General features: G+C 40.3%; 1 protein-coding gene and 1 long non-coding RNA gene across 4 annotated transcripts in view; both read right to left on the bottom strand.

Annotated features, from left to right (window-relative positions):
- Positions 1–1,267, bottom strand: part of LOC124883277 — a 40,754-nt gene extending 39,487 nt beyond the window's left edge. For all 3 annotated transcript variants that reach the window (XR_007042142.1, XR_007042140.1, XR_007042141.1), the window contains exon 1: positions 1,090–1,267. This is a non-coding gene — a long non-coding RNA (uncharacterized LOC124883277). The remainder of the gene's footprint in view (positions 1–1,089) is intronic.
- A 5,218-nt stretch (positions 1,268–6,485) lies between these two features.
- On the bottom strand, positions 6,486–22,077 carry gnai1 (guanine nucleotide binding protein (G protein), alpha inhibiting activity polypeptide 1). Its single transcript, XM_047390075.1, has 9 exons — positions 21,600–22,077; positions 14,054–14,096; positions 12,196–12,337; positions 11,737–11,894; positions 10,436–10,564; positions 8,848–8,977; positions 8,550–8,703; positions 7,833–8,054; positions 6,486–7,682 (listed from the first exon to the last, which is right to left on the bottom strand). The coding sequence occupies exons 1-8, from the start codon at positions 21,715–21,717 to the stop codon at positions 7,864–7,866; spliced, it is 1,065 nt and encodes a 354-aa protein (XP_047246031.1). The 5' UTR covers positions 21,718–22,077; the 3' UTR covers positions 6,486–7,682; positions 7,833–7,863.
- Between the last annotated feature and the right edge of the window lie 377 nt (positions 22,078–22,454).

The following is a 22,454-nucleotide window of genomic DNA, read 5'->3' as shown; positions in this document are numbered from 1 at the left end:
CTGTCTCACTCCTATCAGTTGTTGTGACAGCAGCTTGCTGTCGAAGTCTCCTTTTCCAGGAGAAACAGGGGCATTTCTCTGTAATTCTGGCCATTCTAATTTATTTAATTGCTGAGATCTTCCAGTGAGTCGTCCACCTTGATTTTTTTGGGCATGCCCCTAAAACATGCCAGGGGGGTCTGCTGGTAGGTTTACTCTCAGGGTTCTGATTGCCGGCTGAGTCGTTGAGCTAGCTGTCACTGTTTGGGATCACAGGCAGAGTTGAGTCATCGTTGTACCCCATATTCACCTCCACATTCACTTCTAGTCGATGGATTTTCATCTCCAAAACAGCCAATTTCTGTAAAAGTTTGTCGAAGTCCTCTGTGGTGAAGGGAGGCATTTTGTGCTGATTAGCTGGCGTCAACTTGTCCTGCTTTCGAGTTCGATTATAAAAACAAAGTCCTTTTGAAAAACAAATTTAAATAATAATAATCCTTGGGAGTCGCTGGTAAGAAGCAGTTTTAGTCCAATATTTCTGTAATTTTGGCTAAGAGATAAAAAGTTAGAAGTAAAAGAATGCAAGCAAGCAGGGAGCTTAGGAGAAAAGCATCTGAGCAGGCAGAGGCGGAAGTAGAAGTGAAAGACGGGTCTACAATGTACTTTCACAATATAAATGCGCTCTATATTGTTCAGACTTCAACTTTTAATAAGAAAAAAAATACCATGTATGTATGCTTTGCTTCTACTTTATAATAATGCACAGTTTGTGTTGGTCTGTCATATTAAATCCCTGCAGTGTGGCTGCAGTGTTCTAGGGGTGTGAACACTTTAATGCCACTGCAGAAATAACATTCCTGTTAGCATGTGGTTAGCAGTCCTCAGGTAAATGCATTTAGATTTTATTTCTTGGAGATATCATACAGCTATATTGCTAATTATCTAATTAGCCACATCATTAATTGTGAGGGTGCCCTGGTATGGTGTGGGCTTGGGACAAGGAAACAACCTCGGCAGGTCTGAACCATGGGTTCTTTGTTCCATATTAATAGTTCTGGCTCTGTATGAACTTGACCAGGGACAATTAACTTTATAAAGCCTAAAGCCTACCTGAAGTTTGATTTTGGCGTAAAACGGATCTCTTTCACAGCAGACACTCAGAGCTGTTACTGCAGGAAAGCCACGGGTGAAGTCATGCAGGAATATAAGACTCCAATCCTTAAGGGCAGTTTTCCAGCAACGTTCAGAGGCATCTCTAGTCTAACACACCTGAATAGTCTACCAAATAAGCATTTCATACATATCCAAACAATGCCTGCTGCCACACGCCCGAGTTAAATGAGTGGCTGATTAACAGGCTTGGGCAGCACCTGATGGCTGAGGAGGTAATTCAATCATCTGAATCAGGTGTACTGAAGCAGAGACACATCTAAGATAGGCAGGACACCTCTGGACTACCTGTACCAATCCCTTAGCTTCTTATTAGCTCCCATTGCAAAGACAATACTGTTGTTTAATTAAAATAAAAATTAAAATAAAAATTAAAATAATTTAAATAAAAACATTGAACTGCATTCGAGCTCTGCTTGGCAATGATGGTTCTTTATGGGGTAAGAACGCTGTCAAAAACAATGTGTCTGTAAAGACGGAAATGTGTGCATATTAGTCAATAGTTGTGCATAAGTAAAATCCAAAAGATTAGTAAACAGGTCCTTCTCAAAAAATTTGCATATTGTGATAAAGTTCATTATTTTCCATAATGTCATGATGAAAATTTAACATTCATATATTTTAGATTCATTGCACACTAACTGAAATATTTCAGGTCTTTTATTGTCTTAATACGGATGAATTTGGCATACAGCTCATGAAAACCCAAAATTCCTATCTCACAAAATTAGCATATCATTAAAAGGGTCTCTAAACGAGCTATGAACCTAATCATCTGAATCAACGAGTTAACTCTAAACACCTGCAAAAGATTCCTGAGGCCTTTAAAACTCCCAGCCTGGTTCATCACTCAAAACCCCAATCATGGGTAAGACTGCCGACCTGCAAAAACAGATGAAAAAGTAGGAGTAGCATTTGTAATACCAGAATTTAAAATAAAAGTAGGAAAAAGAATTACAGATGGATTATCAGTATATTCAGGAGAATTATTAGCAATATTGTTAGCAGTGCAGTGGGTGGAGGATATAAAACCATTAAAAACAATCATTTGTTCAGACTCAAGTTCAGCATTATTAAGTTTAAAACATAATCATTCAGAGGGTAGACCAGACATTTTGTTGGAAATAAAACTTACTTTATTTAGAATACAAAGAATGGGATTAATATTAGTGTTTTTATGGGTACCAGCACATGTAGGAGTTAGAGGGAATGAGATGGCAGACAGGATAGCAAAGAAGGCAACACAAAACAACATTAGCTTTATAATAAATATTAGTAGGTCAGAGGCAAGAAATATAATTAAACAGAGAATCAGGAAAGAGTGGCAAAAAAGGTGGGATGAAGAAAAGAAAGGAAGATGGTTTTACAGAATCAACAAGATAGTAGGAGAAGTAAGAACAGGAAGAAGGAGTAGAAAAGAGGAAAGATTAATTACAAGATTAAGAATAGGACATACAGGACTTAATTCTACATTGTTCAAGATAAAGAAACATAATACAGGAAAATGTGATTATTGTGGAGAGGAGGAAACAATAGAACATGTAATATTGAAGTGTCAGAAATATGAACAAGAAAGAACAATTTTAAGGAGAGAATTTGTAGGTATTAAAGAAAATTTTATATTGAGAGATACTTTGCAAAGAAGTTTAGGTAGCAAACATATTCAAATTATAATTAGATTTTTCAAAAGCACTAAATTAATAAATAAAATTTGATTGTTGTAATAGTAAATAAGATTTAAAACCATGAAGAACCACACTCCATACCAGTTGGTGGCGGTAATGCACATCTTCAAGTTATTTGCCAACTGCCAAAAAACAACACAGAAGAAGAAGAAGAAGACTGCCGACCTGACTGCTGTCCAGAAGGCCACTATTGACACCCTCAAGCAAGAGGGTAAGACACAGAAAGACATTTCTGAACGAATAGGCTGTTCCCAGAGTGCTGTATCAAGACACCTCAGTGGGAAGTCTGTGGGAAGGAAAACGTGTGTCAGAAAATGCTGCACAACGAGAAGAGGTGACCGGACCCTGAGGAAGATTGTGGAGAAGGGCCGATTCCAGACCTTGGGGGACCTGCGGAAGCAGTGGACTGAGTCTGGAGTAGAAACCAGAGCCACCGTGCACAGGCGTGTGCAGGAAATGGGCTACAGGTGCCGCATTCCCCAGACCTGGGCTACAGAGAAGCAGCACTGGACTGTTGCTCAGTGGTCCAAAGTACTTTTTTCAGATGAAAGCAAATTCTGCATGTCATTCGGAAATCAAGGTGCCAGAGTCTGGAGGAAGACTGGGGAGAAGGAAATGCCAAAATGCCAGAAGTCCAGTGTCAAGTACCCACAGTCAGTGATGGTCTGGGGTGCCGTGTCAGCTGCTGGTGTTGGTCCACTGTGTTTTATCAAGGGCAGGGTCAATGCAGCTAGCTATCAGGAGATTTTGGAGCACTTCATGCTTCCATCTGCTGAAAAGCTTTATGGAGATGAAGATTTCATTTTTCAGCACAACCTGGCACCTGCTCACAGTGCCAAAACCACTGGTAAATGGTTTACTGACCATGGTATCACTGTGCTCAATTGGCCTGCCAACTCTCCTGACCTGAACCCCATAGAGAATCTGTGGGATATTGTGAAGAGAACGTTGAGAGACTCAAGACCCAACACTCTGGATGAGCTAAAGGCTGCTATCGAAGCATCCTGGGCCTCCATAAGACCTCAGCAGTGCCACAGGCTGATTACCTCCATGCCACGCCGCATTGAAGCAGTCATTTCTGCCAAAGGATTCCCGACCAAGTATTGAGTGCATAACTGTACATGATTATTTGAAGGTTGACGTTTTTTGTATTAAAAACACTTTTCTTTTATTGGTCGGATGAACTATGTTAATTTTGTGAGATAGGAATTTTGGGTTTTCATGAGCTGTATGCCAAAATCATCCGTATTAAGACAATAAAAGACCTGAAATATTTCAGTTAGTGTGCAATGAATCTAAAATATATGAATGTTAAATTTTCATCATTACATTATAGAAAATAATGAACTTTATCACAATATGCTAATTTTTTGAGAAGGACCTGTATTAGTATATTTTCTCTGTAAGAATACAAAATAAAATGTTACAGTTTCAAGAAATTACAAACACAAAGTTCAAGTTTACAGTTGTGGTTTATTCTTTATGAATACAATATGCAATAACAGTTTGTGAATACGATTTATTTTCTATGAGAATACGAATTTACATCAGCGACTTGGTGTCACGTGATCTCAGGCTCAGAATATAGTGGGTGGAGTTATACAATGATGTACAGTAGGTGGCGGTATGCACCTCTGAATTTGTTGCGAACCGCCAGCAGAAGAAGAGAAGAAGAAGCAGCAGCACTAGCGCCAAATAAACGGACCAATAAACTACGGTACAAAGCCAGGTAATGTGAAAAAGTTTATATATGTCTTAATGTCGTTAATATATGCTCTTGGTCCGTCATCTTGGCGCTAGTGCTGCTGCTTCTTCTTCTCTTCTTCTGCTGGCGGTTCGCAACAAATTCAGAGGTGCATACTGCCACCTACTGTACATCATTGTATAACTCCACCCACTATATTCTGAGCCTGAGATCACGTGACACCAAGTCGCTGATGTAAATTCGTATTCTCAAAGAAAAGAAATCGTATTCACAAACTGTTATTGCATATTGTATTCATAAAGAATAAACTACAACTGTAAACTTGAACTTTGTGTTTGTAATTTCTTGAAACTGTAACATTTTATTTTGTATTCTTACAGAGAAAATATACAATACCTCTTTTGGATTCTACTTATGCACAACTATTGACTAATATGCACACATTTCCGTCTTTGCATACACATTGTTTTTGACAGCGTTCTTACCCCATAGTTCTTGCTCCAACTTTTTCTTTTAAGAAAACAAACTTAACTTTGTCTCTGGTGATATTGAAGGAATGCCTTGGGGTGTACATCCTGCACAGCTCAACTGTTTTAAGTCACTTTAGATTAAATGTGTTTCCATCTGTTAGTGCAGAGTACATATGGAAAAGTTTTGTCAGATTTACCATTATTCTCTCAATCTTTCACACACCTATTGAAGCTTTTTATGTACAGCAATACTATAACTTTAAACCCACCACTTGCTTTTATTAATCAAGCAGGGTTCTCAAGTACAGTTCTTGCTTGTGATGACCTGACCACATTTGGAGCTGCCTCCAACACATCCTTGATCACTTGACTTTATGTCGCCTCAGCGACCCATTTGAGCAGATAGACAGGAAGGACTGTATGGAAATAAGACATGGGAGATGAAAAGGGTAAATTTGATTCGTGGTGGTGAAACTGAATTAAGCTGATCATTACAAAACTTAAACATGCCTGTTATCAAAGTACATTAATGACATCCCATCCATGTTGTTAAATGTATATAACACTGATGTGTGCTATATTTCAAGATTTCCTTTTTTGTAGCCACTTCCTTGGAATGAGAGATATTTCATGGTATCAATTTATGAAACTTGATTTACATTTTTGTAATAGTATGTTTAATTATGTGGCAGGAGGACAGTAAAATGTCCCTTTAAAGTTGTAGAAATCCCAAACTGGGAGTCACTTCTAGTGGTTGGACATAAGAGACGTTTGCCTTATACAATGACATCTCTATTCCCACAGCAGGCTATTCCTGTCCCAGAATCGGTAATGCACGATGCAAATCATCTTCTTTTAAGTGGTATTGTTGGAACAGGAGGCCATCACTGATGCCATTCCAGAGCAATGGCACAGCAACTTTACAACGCAGACACCCGGATGATGTCACATCAATAGGCAAATGGGAGAATAGGTTTAAGGCAGATAGTATTTCAGTACGTCAGACTTTTTAAACAAAGTCACATGTTGTGACATGATCCAGTTTCATACCCACAAGCTTTCCCAGCAGTAATGCAAATAGTAAAACTGCAGAGTAAGACAAAACTCATCCCTGTTGTGAAATTACAAGGTTTCCTGGTCTGTGAAGAAATGCAAGGAATGCAGTGCTCTGTTTGGGTGAACATCTGACAGCTAGCAGGGAAAAAAAGACTCAAGATTTAACAAATAATAACTAAAACATTTATTTTTAAGAGGGATACCTCATAGGTATATTATTTAGGTCATTTTAGTGATGCTAAATGAATCTGAGATAAATACAGAAAACCGCAATTCTTTAAATCTGCATTGAAGATAGTTATACACACAGGAGAAAATCCCTCCTTCAGACTGAATTTTAATAACTTTGGATAAATTAGACTATTTATGTTATATAACAAAGCTCTTTAACGCTACAACAGATCCACATAATGACAACTCTTAAAGGTTTGTAAATGGTTTTTATTAGCAAAATAAGGGAGATGAGTCTACAAAGATTCTCTTTACATGGAGAACATACACATACACCGACAGTTGCGGCAGTTTCTTTACATGAAAAGATCCAGGCCTGTATGCGTGTGTGTCGTGTCTTCTTCGGACTGCGGTCAGACCGACCTGCAGACCAGAAACACCCTGACCGTTGTACTTCTCATCAAGTACAGGAAAAGCTTACTTTTTAAACAGATCAGCTTACATCGTTTCACCCTCAACTTTACAACAATCCATCCCGCGATTCTGCTTTTATATCCAACACCAAAATCTCACATCTCTTCCAAATATGTTAAAATATACAGTAAAATGTGCCAAATCTGGTCTCCATACTTAAAATACTTGATTACATTAAACGCTCAGTGCCTTGACTAACCGCTTTGTGAACGATTGGGAATATGTGGTATCTTTGTACAGTTTAAAAACAAGAGCCCCAGATTTGTGGGCTAAATGTAACAATATACATCTCAGTATTGAACTCTGTGATTGGCCAGAAAGGTCCTCCAATGTCATGGCATGTGGAATGAAGGGGGATTGGGGAGGTGGGCTAGGGGACTGTGGAGGCTACATGTTGATCGCCATGAACCTATAGAGATTTTCCTCCTCATGACAGCTCAGTGATGTGCACAAAGAAGATAGTAGAGACACTAATGTATGAAAACAGTTTACGTTTTTATGTTTAGAACAACTTCAGCAGGCAACAGAACAAGCATCGAGACTACGACCGCAGTAAAAGGCATGCGAAGGCACAGGTACCAACAAACTGGACTTGGAATTGTTCCGCTTTTCTTCGTCCCTTTTTTGTGTTTTCGGAAAAGGAGCAAAAAGGAGCTTTTCCAACCAACAGCAAGGTTTCCGTTTCCAAAAATGGCGGCAAGAAGAAACAGCGAAAAACTTTGTAATCTCCTACTCCTCAGAAATGAAAAACAAAGAATAATAAAAAAAAAAAAAAAACGAATTAAAAAAGTATGGTGATGCTTTTACATTGATACAAACAGCCTACACAAATGTAATAACGCTAACCCATAATGTTCGGAGACAGAAACATAAATAAAGCTGTTAAAAGGGGCGTATAGTACAGCACTGGTCCATCATTGATCCTCTTCTCATCCTCTCTATAAAAGATGCACAATGAGCTGGCTCCACCGCCTGAGGAGAGAGGAGACATGAAAGAATGATGGATGGAGAAGCAGACCTCGACCCTGGCACAAACACTCCTCTTTACACCCACATGAAGCACAAAAAACCCAAAATCTAAATAAGAGTCTTAAGATATAGAAGTCCATTTTAAATTCTTACCAAAAGCAGTTCATCTTCGTTGTCATTATGCTCAGAAAAGACCACAGTCTTTCAGGTTGTTCTTGATGATGACGTCGGTGACTGCGTCGAAGACAAACTGCACATTCTTGGTGTCTGTGGCGCAGGTGAAGTGGGTGTAAATCTCCTTGGTGTCCTTCCTCTTGTTCAGATCTTCAAACTGACACTGGATGTAGGCAGCTGCCTCCTCGTACGTGTTGGAGCCTGAGCAACGCGAGACAAGAGGATGTTAGAATGCAGAAGCCCATAGAAACAGGCAACTAAAATGTATACAGTACCTTGAAGTATTCATACCGCTAGAAATATTCAACTATTCATCGCAATAAAACGACAAACCTCAATGTATTTTAATGGGATTTTATGTGAACGACCAGCATGATTGTAAAGTGGAAGGATATATTTGGTGGGACACTTCAAGTGTCAGGTAATCGCAATAAGGGTCCCAGACCCAGGCCACAATAAGGGTCACGCACAATGGATGTTGTTATTGAAAGGTTGAGCAACAGTTTTACAAATAAACATTGTTCCTGAAATCGGCAGCTGTTAGCTCAATGCGAGGCAATCCAGATGGACGGCTCGAGACTCGGGTGGAGGTTTACAGTCACATAAAATCCCAATAAAACATGTAAAGGTTTTGAATGCAATGTGACAAAATGAGGAAAAGTTCTGCAAGGCACTATGAGATGTGTTGAGCCTTACCTGCGTATTCGGGGTAGCAGATCGTGAGTGGGCTCTTCTTGATTTTCTCCTCGAAAAGGTCTTTTTTGTTGAGGAAGAGGATGATGGAAGTGTCTGTGAACCACTTGTTGTTGCAGATGCTATCAAACAGCTTCATACTCTCATGCATTCGGTTCTAAAGGGGAAAAAAGGCGTTAGCTGCTGCGCAGAGCTCAGTGATCCATAAACATGGTGAGAACCTGATATGATCTATCCCCTCTGCTTCTACCTCTATGACCCATCACCATTTCTGTATCCAACAGAACGCTAGACCACTAACCATCTCCTCGTCCTCGGCCAGAACCAGGTCATAATCGCTCATGGCCACGCAGAAGATGATGGCTGTGACACCCTCAAAGCAGTGGATCCACTTCTTCCTCTCTGATCGCTGACCTCCGACATCAAACATTCTGGTGGGTAGAAAGCAGTGTTAGCTCGTTTCTCAGCCTGTATACAAACTATAGAACCAGTGTTCCTGAAATAGTCACACATCTACAAGCTGTTGCACTGTTTAATAAGAAAGATTAACAAAACATACTCACACTCGCTGAACATTTTTATGAATTTACTTAAGCTGCTGTGATAAAACCACAAATAGCAAATCATTTTTAGTTTCACTGGCCAGAAACTGAAACATCCTATCCTTTGCTGGTTACTGAATGCACCATACCTGAGTGCTAACAGGTCATGCTAAGGTCATTTTCAACATCAGTGAGGTGTTTAAACATGAAGACCCAGGAAACAAAGAAACATTTTAAACCATTTTCTACATGTCTGCAGTTCATTGAGCTGCTGCTAAAACAGACAGAAACACTTCAGCTGATAGCAGGAATGCTAGGCATGCTAACTGCTAATATAAGAGAGCCTAAAATCATCCTTTTGTCTTTGTTTTAAAATCTAATTTTCTATTACCTGCAGACCTGCAACACAGCAACTGTCTCGCTGTAAAGGCTTGTTAAGGGTCCTGGACTGATGCAATAAATGAACGATAGTTTTAACTATGTGACGTTTTCCTCTCAAACGGCAAAACTTATCGAGGTATGCAAATAATAAAAGATTGCGATAAATAATATATGCTGTACATTTAGGTGGGTTTCAACTGTAAAAATGTGTTGATATTAGCAACAATACAGAGAGAGTTCTGTGGCCCGGTCCGGTTTTAGAGAAAATTATTGTTTTATTTTACTTTCAAGGTGGCTTTGAAATGATCCAGAAAGAATTTCTTATTGTTGCATCTTTAAAAACAATAATGAACTGGAAGTTTTCGCATTGTTTAATAACTGCTGAAAGTCGTCATAGTCACAGAACAATTCATGATTTTATTTAAGTTTATGAAACTACAACATAAATAAGTCTAACTGCATGAGACTAAGTCAGATCATTTGATCCAAACCTAGAACCGAGACTTTAAACTGCGTGTAGAAACTTTGTTTAAAGCTTTTCTGCTGGATTTATTACAGGTAAATGTCAATAAAGCCAGAAAATAAACTTGTGCAGCAGTCATTAACCAGCTGCCGTTAAGCAGGTAACTAAAGCCCATAAGTCTGACTTTTAATCTTCAAATTAAATAAAGCTTTTACTGCCTTAAGCATTTTTATTGTTCAAAGGTCAATGAAATTTCTGTTCTGAAATCACCCACAATCCCTGCTTTCGTGACATCATCACGCCTGCTGCCTACCCCCCACCCCACTTCCTGTCTGTGGTGTTAACAAAGGGCCCGGACTGAGTCATCGCTGATGTGTGCAACACCCTCACAGATTGTGTCACAAACGTACAGCTGGGAGGAGTGAGTCAGTGACAGGAAGCAGAAAAAACCTAATTAAACGCTCGTTGTAAAAATCCTGCCAATCGGGTGAGGAGGTTCTCACTTGAAGTGGAGGTCTTTGAAGGTAAAGTGCGTCTCTACGATGCCCGTGGTTTTGACTCGGGTCCTCAGGACATCCTGCTGGGTCGGGATGTAAGTGGGCTGGGATATCCTGTCCAAATCGTTCAAGTAGCTGAGAGACGGACACAAAGAAAGGAATGTAAGCAGAGAAGGAAAAATCTGTGACAAATTAAATCACATTTTGGGGTTAAAGTTAAAAATTGACATTATTATTACATCTTTGGTGAACTGAAAGTTTAGTTAAATAGTCCAACAATTTCATTAGTTAAGTTTAAACAATATCCCAGTAACTCAGTGGCCAAAGCTTTGTCTCACAACAAATAGGACCCCAGTTTTTAATCTAATCTCTGCCCCTTTCAGTGGGGGGTGGGCGGTATGCATTGTTTTCCCAGTGGTCAGTAGGTTCCCATTGGGTGTGCTCCAGTCCCTCCCACTCAAGGACAATGTGTAGCTCGACTGGAAACTCCCAAAGTGTGAGGCTGGTAATGGACCGGCCATCTGTCTCGGGGGCTGCACCACATTCAGACCCAGTACCTGCTGCTTCCCCCAGGAAGGAAACACATTATACCTTTTTATTTAATGTTCTAACATTTTTTTAAAACCCTCAGACAACTGCTAAAGCTTCTATAAAAGCTTTCATTTCCTCCATCCATTTCTTACCTCACATTTCAAATGTATTTCTTAGGACTTTAACCTGTTAACATCAAGGTTATTATCAAAAATAACAACGAAAAACATGCAAACATTTTTTGTCTTCCTACACACGAGGAGAGTAGGACCTAATGATCTACCAGTGACCTGCTACAGAACAGCTTGTGTTTGGTTCAGAGCAGCAAAACAAAGCTGTTCATTTCAAAAAATTACAAAAGCTGCTTTGTGATGATATCGGTCATTTCAGAGCCACAGGCTCTTGCACAATATTATAATTTTAGGTTCCAATTTCAGAAGAAAAATAGGCCAGCAGTTTAGCTACAGAAAGAATGACTTTGTGTGTTTTTAAAGCAAGTGTAAGGTCGAAGATTAAACAGCTCGGCTCTTTAAGCTCGACAGAGGAAGGCAAATATTGACAGTGTAAAAGTCCAAACAGATGCTGTCCTAAATGTGGCTGAAGCTTGTTGCAGTGTTTGGTCGGTTGCAGCAGCACTTTTCTGTTTGCTTGCACTGAAATGGCAGCAGTTTCACATAAACTGAGTGGATCATGGCGGTCTTGCTGTGAGTGACTCACGGATCTGGTAAACCTGGCGTTTATGAGGACGGTTGTTTGTGTGTTAGCGTGTGACTCACTATGCTGCCGAGTCGTTGAGTTGATATTCGCGCGAGCGGCTGAAGCAGGCCTGAACTCCTCGATCCACCCAGAGCCGCTTGATGACGCCGGCGAGCTCGGCCGTCATGAAGCCTTCTTCAGCAGACCCGGCGAGGATGAACAGCTGCCGTGCATCGTCCTGGGAAGGCCAGACGGGGTTGTATTAATGTCATAAATCAGCCATCTACGCCATTCATCCACTATCAGGATCAACTGTAAAAAGCTGTCAAGCTTAAATGCAAATCACAGATTATGAAGCTATAGCTGGAACAGATGAGCAGAATTGCCCTTTGTCAAAGAAAACTGCTTGTACTTTCATAAATTCATCTTTAAAGAAAGTCTTGAACTGCCATGTTATTAACGTCGCACTCTCCCCATTTCCAAAAATCCAAGGTTTATACTGTAAACAGACTCAAATCCAACTCCTTCCGATCACTCACGGCTCGTGCGGCTTCACCAAAGTCGATCTTGAGGCGCCCCATGGCTCTGATGATGGCGATGATGGACTGGATGGTGTTGCTGTAGACCACGGCCTTGTACTGCTTACACTCCTCTTCTGAGTAGCCGGCTTCGTGGATGATTCTGCAGAAACGGGGAAGAAATGCAACATAATTCCCTTTTAAAAAAATCTGAACACCGGAAATTCTTGGTTTGCTTCATACTCACTATAAAATCCATCCAAATATCTCATTTAGGGAGAATTTTTCCCACACGGATGAACCTAGTTTTATCTTATCTAGGCACAATGTAAGATTATAACCTTGAAAGTCCTGCAGTTTTGTATTAAAGCGTCATTTTCTTCTAAGAAGGGATTTTGACATTGCCAGCAAGTACACTGAGAGTAATATTTTGACTTTCTCTCTTGTTCATACAGAAAACGTGAATTCTGGGAATAGTTTCCTTATTGAGTGACCATTATAGTAATAAACTGATGTTCAGCCAGTCCAACTGTACGGACAAAAATAATAGCAAGAAGCAAAATGCTGAGACTGAAAAGACTTAACTTTATATATGTTAACATCTACATTTGATTTTCTGTTGTTTTGATAGTTGGACAGATGAATATGGACGGTAGACCGTCAGATAAATGGATGGACAATGACATGAACGGGCAGAGGGATGATCGATAATAAATGGATGGAGGTTCAAGACATGGACAGAGAAACAAAGGGATGGATGGTGGACAATCTGATGGACAAACATATGGAAATATTGTTGGATGGATGATAAAAAGAAAGGATTAATGGAAAAAACTAGCTTGATGACCAACTGATGGATACATGGAAAAAAGGAATGGATGGAGAGAAATGGGCAGATCAATGACTGATAGCTAGAAAATGTGGAAGATGGAAAAACAGATGGATGCACAAGAAACGGACAGACAAGAGGATGGATGATGGACAGATAGATGTTCTAGACCTTTAAAGACTGCTAAGGACTCCTGTAAAGATACAGGACCTTCATGGTGAGGCCATTTGTCCTCACGACTCAGAACCCGACTGTGCAAATAAATAATAGCCCCCAGCCCCCACTAAAAGGCCTCTAACTGGTGCAAACCAGAAAACAAGAACTCGCTGCTCCCTGATTTGTGTTGTTTTTCCACTGAAAACGGACCTCCTGTGAAACGTGTTGACAGCATGATTCTCATGCTGCGTATGTGTGAGCTGGCAGCCCTGAAGCAAATGTTATCTCCACCTGTTTGTTCACTTTGTTTCTCAAAAGACAGAATCTAGGCGTTGCTGCATGAAGGTCCTTCAGCTCGCTGCTTTCCATAAAAAGGACCGCTGTGCACGTGTTCTCCACAAGTGTTTCTGACTAATTGTTGGTAGCTGCCAATAAAAACATTGAACTCACAGCTGCTTTGGTTAATAAATCCTAAAAAATAAAAACACTGAATCTCACTAAAGCAGAATTCCTGGCTCTATGGAAGCTCTTTACACTGGTTAACAGCAGATTTCAAAGCATTAACAGGAGAATAAATGCTTGTGACATGTCGGTGTTTAATGGGCACAGCTCTAAAAGTGTTTGCTATTAGTAGATGATGTATGGTGAACATGCATATTAATGCATCCTGGCGGGTTTGGTTGCAACCCGTTTCATCTGCAAGTCACATCCTATTCTTTCAGGTACAGAGATTGCAGTGTAATCTACTGTTGTTTTATTATGTATATCTGATTTATTTTAGTGGGAAGAACCAAATATTCACTCTATTTAAAGCAATATGATGATAAAAATTATTTTCTTTTCTTTTGTTCATTTTTTTTTTTAAATTCTGTATTAGAATAAAATGAAACTTACTTCATCTGCTTGACAATTGTGCTTTTCCCTGATTCCCCAGCACCTGGAAAGAAACAGAAGAAAAAGATCCGCCGTTAAATTAGACAGTTTTCTGACTTCAAGTCAGTTTCAGCTCATTTAGACAACTCAGCTTAAACGGACTGCTCAGATGCTATCAAGCTCGCTCCCGTTTCATGTTGCTGGAAGTTTTATTGTGCACGCCAACTCACTGCATGGTAGGTTTTTTATTAGCAGAGGTGCATCGTGCTGTATGGGGGTGAAGCCTCTTGGTTCACAACAAAGGATAAAGTAGATTGTTATTGACATGTCGGAAAAAAACAGAACACGGGGTCACTCCAGGGTTGGTGAGGCCGTGTCTGAGAAGGTCTTGCATATCACTCAGAGTGTCATGGCAACTGCTTTGGCTGGAGCCACCTGAGGAGAGGGAGACATGTTGGCCCCTGCTGTGCCTCTTTACCTTGGAAGTCCCTTCAGCCAAAAGATTTCCTTTCCCAATGAAAGCCATCTAGGATCTGTTAGATGCATTCGCTAATGGGTTTTACCATCAACTACATTAGGTCTACTCAGCTGCAATGAATGCCCACATATTACATCACAGGAGGCTCAGTTTTCACTAATGCTGCAGGGAAAACTCCTCCAGCTGTTTTTTCAGTCTCAGGAAAGCACCCACAGCTTCTCTTTACTCAGAAACAGAATATAGGGAAGTGGGAGATTACTGTGACTTCTAACATTTTTGTCACTTAGATCCAGACACAAAAACAAACTGTGAGTCGTCGTGTAATAAATGCCTTTCTAGTTCCACTTCCTCTGTAGGTGTAAAAATAAAAGCACACCATAATGCCCTTTGCCAATGCCAAACAAGATGGTTTGGTTTAAACAGGAAGTATCCCGACAAGTTTTATATATAAGAAAAATGAATCAGAAATAACAGTGTCTTGCAAAATACTCGTCCCATTTCATCGCACCACAACCACAAACTAAGAGGTATTTTATTGTGATTTTATGTAACAGAAAAACACAAACCCTGCAGCCTCTAACAGGGTTTTTTTCCAGGACATTCCTGTATCTATTTCCATTCATTTTCTTATTAATGCTGAGCAACTTCCCTCTTCCTGCCAATGAAAAGCATTCCCACAGCATGATACTGCCAACACCGTCCTAGACTGTAAGTAAGGTTAGTTTTCCTCCACACATACGAGTCACCATTGCTGCTTCTCTCATGAATGTACTCCTTGGCTGACCTGTCAGGTTAGGTGGTACCAGTGAAAAGTGGCTGAATATACACGCACACCAAACTTTTCAGATTTTAATTTGTAAAAGAAAAAAATATATATATATATATATTAAAAGGAAAAACATGGTTCATTATCCTTCAACTCCACACTGCTTTTGAGTTTCATCATGTATAATCAAATGAAATATATTAAGGTTTGTGGTTTTAATGTGACAAAATCTAGAAATACTTTGGCAAAGCACTGCAGCTCTTTAGTTATTACACAGTTATTGTTTAAATTACCGACAAACATGCTGAATGTACAACGCTGCCAAGTCATCCTAAGTATAACCAAGCAAGTATCACCTGAGGACCCATTATTCTAATCATATCAGCTCTCATGAAAGCAGACGAAGTGGGGACAGTCTGGCCTTCCTGTCCACTGAGGCCAAACACACGGCGCTGTGAATCCCTGCGGGACCCGCACAGAGGCGGCCGTAGCGCTGCTTGGGCGCGCACGGTTCACTGGTTAGCTGGCACACCTCTCATGCTGCCTGGGAGCCACTCTCACAATGCCAGACATTTTGCATACCGACACAGCCCCTCTTTGTGGCTGGAGGAGGATGGGAGCTCGTGCTGCAGCTTTAAAAAGCCTCTTCATAAAGCATCTTAAAGTTAACTGGAAGTAATCACGGCCCTGCTTTAATGCTTTGAATATGACCAGTTCTGTAAATCCAATGGAAATAACGACTTGATTCTTGGCAAAAACAAGTTACGTTCATAGCTGCTAAACTAAAACCCTTTCTCAGGTTTTCAACAATTAAGTTTGGACTAATCCCATCAAATGTGCATCCAAGTCACTCTGCATTATCATAATAAAAGAGACGTGAGCCATGTGGTCTGATAAATGACTGGTTTCTGATCTCTAAACACCAGTGATATATTAAAGTCATTAAAGGGTGTGGCCTTCTGTGAAGTATACAGCTGCACGGAGTTTTTTCCCTCCTCAAGGCTTTCAGGGAGGCATGGAACCACAGGCCTGACCCATCGCTCCTCATGCAGAGTCATGTTACAGACCCGCAGCTTTGATACACCCACCTCAAGGCTGCTGCTGACCCACAACCGCTGGAGCAGCTGGTTTCCGTTTCTGGCGTCTGAGATTCTTTTACAAAAAAATCAGAGCCCCTTTCATTGGGGTTCTTCCAATGAGAAACAGAGCCGTTTCTGTGCAGCCCACTGCAAACACATTTCATCCTTTTAGGAACTCCTCTGAACAGCCAGGGAGAGTGGGGGAGATTTTACGACACAAATGTGCTTTTAAAACAAAAGCGCACTTGGAGAAATGTTAATCAGAGTAAATTCCCTTCATCTTTTAGCATCAGGATTAATTTGCGTTTCTCAAGGCCAGGCTGCCTCCACTCCACTGCTCCTTTCAGGCAAACCAAGGACTCTGGGAGGGCTTCTAGAGTTTGGCACAATGTGCTCGACACATTAGTGATGGCACATTAGTGAAATGAAGCTCCAGAGCCATTGACCTCTTCTCTTTGCTTAGTTTTCCAGTCTTACACAGCGTCACGCATCTCTCTTCCTCTTTTACATTCTGTCAGTCCCCTAAAGTCATTTTTTTTATGATCGATTGTTCCTCTCGCTCACTATCCAATTCCTCTTTTTTGCCTACATCTCCCTCTGGGCGGATTTAAGTATGAGTCACTCATGAAGGTTTCCAGGAGCTGGCGAATGGTGCTACCCAACGGGGAGAAATGACCACGGTTAATCACAGAGTTCCAGCTGCCAAAAAGAATAAATAAAGGCAGATGTAACAGAAACAACGTTCATGGAAACTCAATCTTTATCTTTTTAAAACTTGGGGGGGAAAACATTCAAAGGAGAACAATGACACAGAGTCAGCCAAACACCAAGGGTTATTAATATATTCTGCCCACAGTTGCATAACAGTTATAGAAAGAGTAATTAGGCTGAGGAGATTGTGATCTATTTCAGCGTGTAGATATGAATAGCAGGATAATTGGGTCCTGGAGAGGATGGGAATCCAGTGAGAACCAAACGAAGATGAGAGCTTAATGAAAATGTTGATCGCTATTCAGAAATCTACCTGAGCGTTCGCCGATAGCCAGCAGGTAACAATGCAAACTTTCAGCTGTTTCAGATGCAAACTTCACTTTTATGCCACCAGCAGAGGATATTAGCACCCACTAATGACCGAATGTGTGTAAATTCAAAAAGCAGCAGGTAAATTTCACCACCTCACAAACCCAGTTGGCTCAAGTTGCTGCAAATCTCATCAGTAGTGGAGGAACGACTGATCACGGTGATTTAAAGTAATTTTTATGTTCCATACATGTTTTTTAATAAGGAAATATGGTTATAACACTTTCATAAACAGGAGGTCACTTAAACTTATCTTGGTTTGACCAGAGATGCTTTAACTGGGCCGAACCGTGATCAGAACTAAAATACAAGGAAATAGAGGAAAATATGCAATTTATGCATTTTTGTAAATCAGGACAATATTTAACCATGAACAGAAATAAAATGAAATGGGTAAAGTTGTTTATGAGTATTAAATGAAAGCAGAAATGATGATGGGAAGAAAATGGGGCACGAATTTGGGAAGGAGTACACTGATAGTAGTCAGCATGCTCCTGCCAGAATTAGTGTGCACCAGAGGTGTGAAAATCGATGCATCATGCTGAATATTTACTGTTTTGTTTAAATAGGTTGAAAATATGCAAAAGGGTATTTTTACAAGCAGCCGCCATTGCCTTGGAGCTGGTAGTATAACTCCGTTTGTTAAACATCAATCAAAGAATAGTTGTGAATTAAATTAGCTTTAACCCAATCCTGGCTGGAGAATGAGACCCCGTGTTTCAGAGGTTACCCGGAGTTTGTAATTCCAACGAAATAAACCAAGGCCTAACACTGTAGAGATTTATGCAAAAGTTGACATTTTCTGATGGAAAATACCGAGTACAACGCCTGATGGCTGCCGAGCATCACTCAGTGTGCATGCATCCCTTTCTACTGTTTTCAGAAGCTGAGATTAACAAAGGTAATACATTTGACAACTGGCATTTAAATTTAAATGATGTTCCAGACTAATCAGGTTTGCAGTTGGAGTTCAAAGTCTGGGATGATGCGTCTGTTGACCATAAAAAAACATTTTGTGTTAACTGAAAACAGACTTAATAGTAATCTTACTTTAAAACTGCAAAAGATATCAGCAAAAATGTTATCAGGGTAATCTTTAAAAAGTATGTTTCATCCCTCTATGGCCTATTGTTACATTTCATTGAAAGAATAAGGAATAAACACCCAACTATAAGATTGCACAATGAACAAGGTCAATTCGATTTTTCTCTTTGTACCTTAGTTCAATATTAGACAATAGTACGTTCCACTGGTTCCACAACATTATTTTCATGTACACACATGTTGTGTGGAGGGTTAAAGCTGCAAAATACACAGCATGTTGCCTCCTTTCATCCATTCCACCCATTTGCAGTCGATCCACGAGCTTTGTTGACCTTTTTATCTCCGTTGACAGGAAGTGCTTGGAGTGAAACACGCCTGAGCTGCTTGTGAATCAGCAACCTCGACAATAATGTCCTTTCTGTCACTGTTTATGAGCAAGATACGCAGCACAGACGCCTAACTCTAGTTTTCTGCTTCTTTTATTTATTCATTTACTATTCATTAGCCGTGTTCTCGTCTTACAGCCCATCTGCTAGCTCCGTCCAGGCCTATCTGCATGTCACTTCAGGCCGTAACCCGAAGAGGGCGAGCAGGTTACCACGGCATTCAGATCGAACACAAATGACAGGCAACAGCAGCTCTATGCTACCTGCTACACCGACTGTCACTACAGAGTCCTATCAATAACTGGGGAAATAACATCACATGGTTTATGTGCAGGCGAAGGTTGGTGAAAGCCCAAGTTCAAGCCTTCGGGAGCATTAACAAAAACCTGACCGAACTTGCTTACTTTCGAACAGCAAGCTCAGTCTGGTTTCAGAGAACATGAAGAATGTGTTTACCTTCAACACAAAAAAAAATCTCCTTTCTACCTCAAACAAGGCAAAACAAACACTTCACTTTATCCAACCTTGAATAAACCATTTTAAAGCATGATTCAGTGGCCAACAGTCATTTTTGTGATTTTATTTTTTTGCTGAACTGTACAAAAAAACAAAACATGAGGAATACTGTTTATCGTGTTCTGGCCCACAATTATATCCAGACAAGCTGCCGAGGGCTCCAATTATTTAGCCTCTGTCAGGTGTTTCCCTGCTACCAGTACAGGCCTCACACTTTGTGTCCTGGTAACCCACATACCAATATGTGTGCATGTCAACACTTCCCAATGCAAGCTACCTGTGGAGCCCATGGAAAAACCTATCACTGCTGCCTTTTTATTTACAAGAAAAGGAAATGTTTCTATTAACACAAGCAATGGCGCACTTTTACACAGACCCGACTTCTAAACGAACATAACTCACATATAGGCCCACAACAAATGCATTAAATTATAACACCAACATGCAGAAGAGGGTGCAGGGTGTGGTGCGCTGTCTAAGTAACATGTGAGGCTGGTTTTTTACCAAAATAATAGGCCTATACTTGGTGGTTTTCAGAATCATTTGGATGCACAAAGGCCAGTCAAAATTAGCTATTGCTAGAAGTAATGAAAGGGTAATGAGAGCAGGCTTGGTGATTTGAGGTAAACAGTGACAATGGGGGTTAAATACTCCTGTTTTTGTGGGTTCTAGCTAAATCAGACTTTGCTTCACAACAGCACATATAATTTACTGAATCTGTTGCTCAAGATCTCCCCCTTAAAAGATTTATGTTTCTATCTTTTTGACAAATTTGGGACCCAAAACATGCCCTCAGAAAAAATGGGCATGTAATGATCAGCGAGTCAGAGGCTGCCATTTCTACGCCAGTCACTTGAGTGGTTGTTAATAGTGAGGTCAACATAGAAAGAAGAATATTTCAGGTCATACCACAGCTGGGGCTTATTGCTGAAGTTCTGGTCTGGGAAAACCACGTGTGATCGAACCCTAACCGTGAAGATGAGTGGGGCGGTGCAGTTAATCAGATTTATACATCAATGCAAAATTCTGCATCCAAAAAGACAATGTAATCAGCAAAAAGTTATTGTGATTGAAATTAGTTTGCCAAACTCCCTTTTCTGCATAACTTCCAAAAGGCGAAAAAAACGGCTGGAAAAATAAAGCAACTTATAAATTGGATCCAGTGGGTTTTCCCCTATAAAAGAAGAGTCTCTTCTCGCTTTTAAAATGATGTTCCCAATGAAAGCAGAGACCGCAACGGTCGCCACTTGTTCTTTTAGGAAAACAATAGGCTTCATGGTAAAAAAAAAAACTGAACTCAAGATAATATTAATTATATAAAAAGGAATTTGGGGGGAAAAATCTGATTGTTCTTTACCCCCAATGTAAAAACACTACAGATTTTCAACAACTACCTAGCAACAAGTGTTTGTTCAACGTAAATTTAGGACATTGAACAAAATTTTGAATCTATGATGGAAATTTTGCACATATTTGGGACTCTGAACCAAAGATATAGGTGAATAAATTTGGGAATGTTTTTAAGAGCTTGTAAAAACACAATCTGCTATTAAAAAAAATACTTTTATACCTATTTAAAAGAGTGGTCGTAGCCTCCCCTGGCCCCCCATTTTGTCGCACCACTGATAATTATGTACAGAGATAAGGACAAACTATTCAACCCTAAATGTAATCCAGCTAAAAAGACTGATTCCAACACATTTTCAGTCACAATAACTTGGGCCCCTAATGAGAACTAGGCCGATTTCCACTGCTTCTGCTCTGGAGCAACCGCAGGAAATGTGCCATTCTTGAGAGGATTTGGTCACACAAATAGTCTGCAGAGGAGGCTAATGGCACTGAGAAGAACAAAACTTGAAATAAATGCAAGCCAAAGCCACATATTATCAGAAAATGTCCCAAAATGACACATCACGTCCAAATGGGTCAATGAAGTGGAAGTTTAATGTTTCGTCGTGTTTTAAATCCGTAGTTCCCATGAAGAAGTGAAGAGTGAACGGTTAACTTAAGCTAGCAAGAAAGGTGAGGCTGCTAACGGTGCGGAAGAAAAGAAACATTTCAATTCTCAACTAACATTAAACAATAAATGGGGTAACGGTAATGTATTTTCATTTCGTTTTAATTTTTCTTTTCGGGAAACACACAAGGAAGTTACTCGAGTCCTCCCACCCCACCCCACCCCACCTCCACACTCCCCAGCTTCGCCTCTCTTCCTTACCGAGCAGCAGCAGCTTGACCTCCCTGGCCGCCTTCTCCCCGTCGTCCCGCAGATTCCTGTCGATCATTTTACTGCGCTCCACCGCCGCCTTGTCTTCGGTACTCAACGTGCACCCCATCCTACACTACGTCCTTCAGACCCAGGTGGTGTGAAAAAAATCTAACACACCATATATATCCACATGAAATCTTCAACAAACTACTCCTCACCCCGAACACACGCCCTTTTTCATACGACGGGCAATCGATCTGTGTGTGTGTGTTGGGGGGAGAAAAAAGGAAGCGAATCGACTTCTTTAAAACAAAAAAGAACCGAAAATTGTGTTTCGTCACCCAGATGAAATGTCTTCGGGTTGACAATTCACGTTACATCCGACAACAAGCTAACAGCACAGTAAAACAGTCCCTGGTTGATGTCTCTCCCCACCGTACGAGTCCATCCGTTGCAGCAGCGACTGCAAGCGAAGCTACGAGGCGACAGCAGCTGAGTTCCGCTAGCAGACAAGGTCATATCCGGTAAAACCCTTCACAATAAAGTTCCGAACTTTCGCAGAAAAATAAACATTTGGTCTCTTTAACAAATTATCGGCCAAAATCAAATCATTCTGTGACGGCAAAGATTCAAGTGAAACAGTTTTAGCACTCTGATCATCTCTTCTCATAATATCAATCAGTATTCAGAAAATAAATAAGAAAATCTTTGTAGCGGCAATAAAAGTGTTAAAGGACATATCAGTTGCGTTTGATAAAAAAAGCATTCTGGGTCAATTTTTATTGATTGGTAGGTACCACTAGAAATGTATCTACATGAATGACCTCGGTCACCATTTATGTGCAAATTAGCATTTTTATGCTG

The sequence above is a fragment of the Girardinichthys multiradiatus genome, chromosome 17, assembly GCF_021462225.1.
Source record: "Girardinichthys multiradiatus isolate DD_20200921_A chromosome 17, DD_fGirMul_XY1, whole genome shotgun sequence".
NCBI classification, from domain to species: Eukaryota; Metazoa; Chordata; class Actinopteri; order Cyprinodontiformes; family Goodeidae; genus Girardinichthys; species Girardinichthys multiradiatus.
The sequence above is the reverse complement of the archived record's forward strand: the minus strand, read 5'-3'. Positions and strand labels throughout refer to the sequence as shown.

Coding starts and splice junctions, on each gene's coding strand:
- gnai1 (XM_047390075.1), bottom strand. CDS start 21,717: ATGGGGTGCACGTTGAGTACCGAAGACAAGGCGGCGGTGGAGCGCAGT. Junction 11,895..12,195: donor TTGGTGAAGCCGCACGAGCC/GTGAGTGATCGG, acceptor TGGCCTTCCCAG/GACGATGCACGGCAGCTGTT. Junction 8,704..8,847: donor TGGCCGAGGACGAGGAGATG/GTTAGTGGTCTA, acceptor TTTCCCCTTTAG/AACCGAATGCATGAGAGTAT.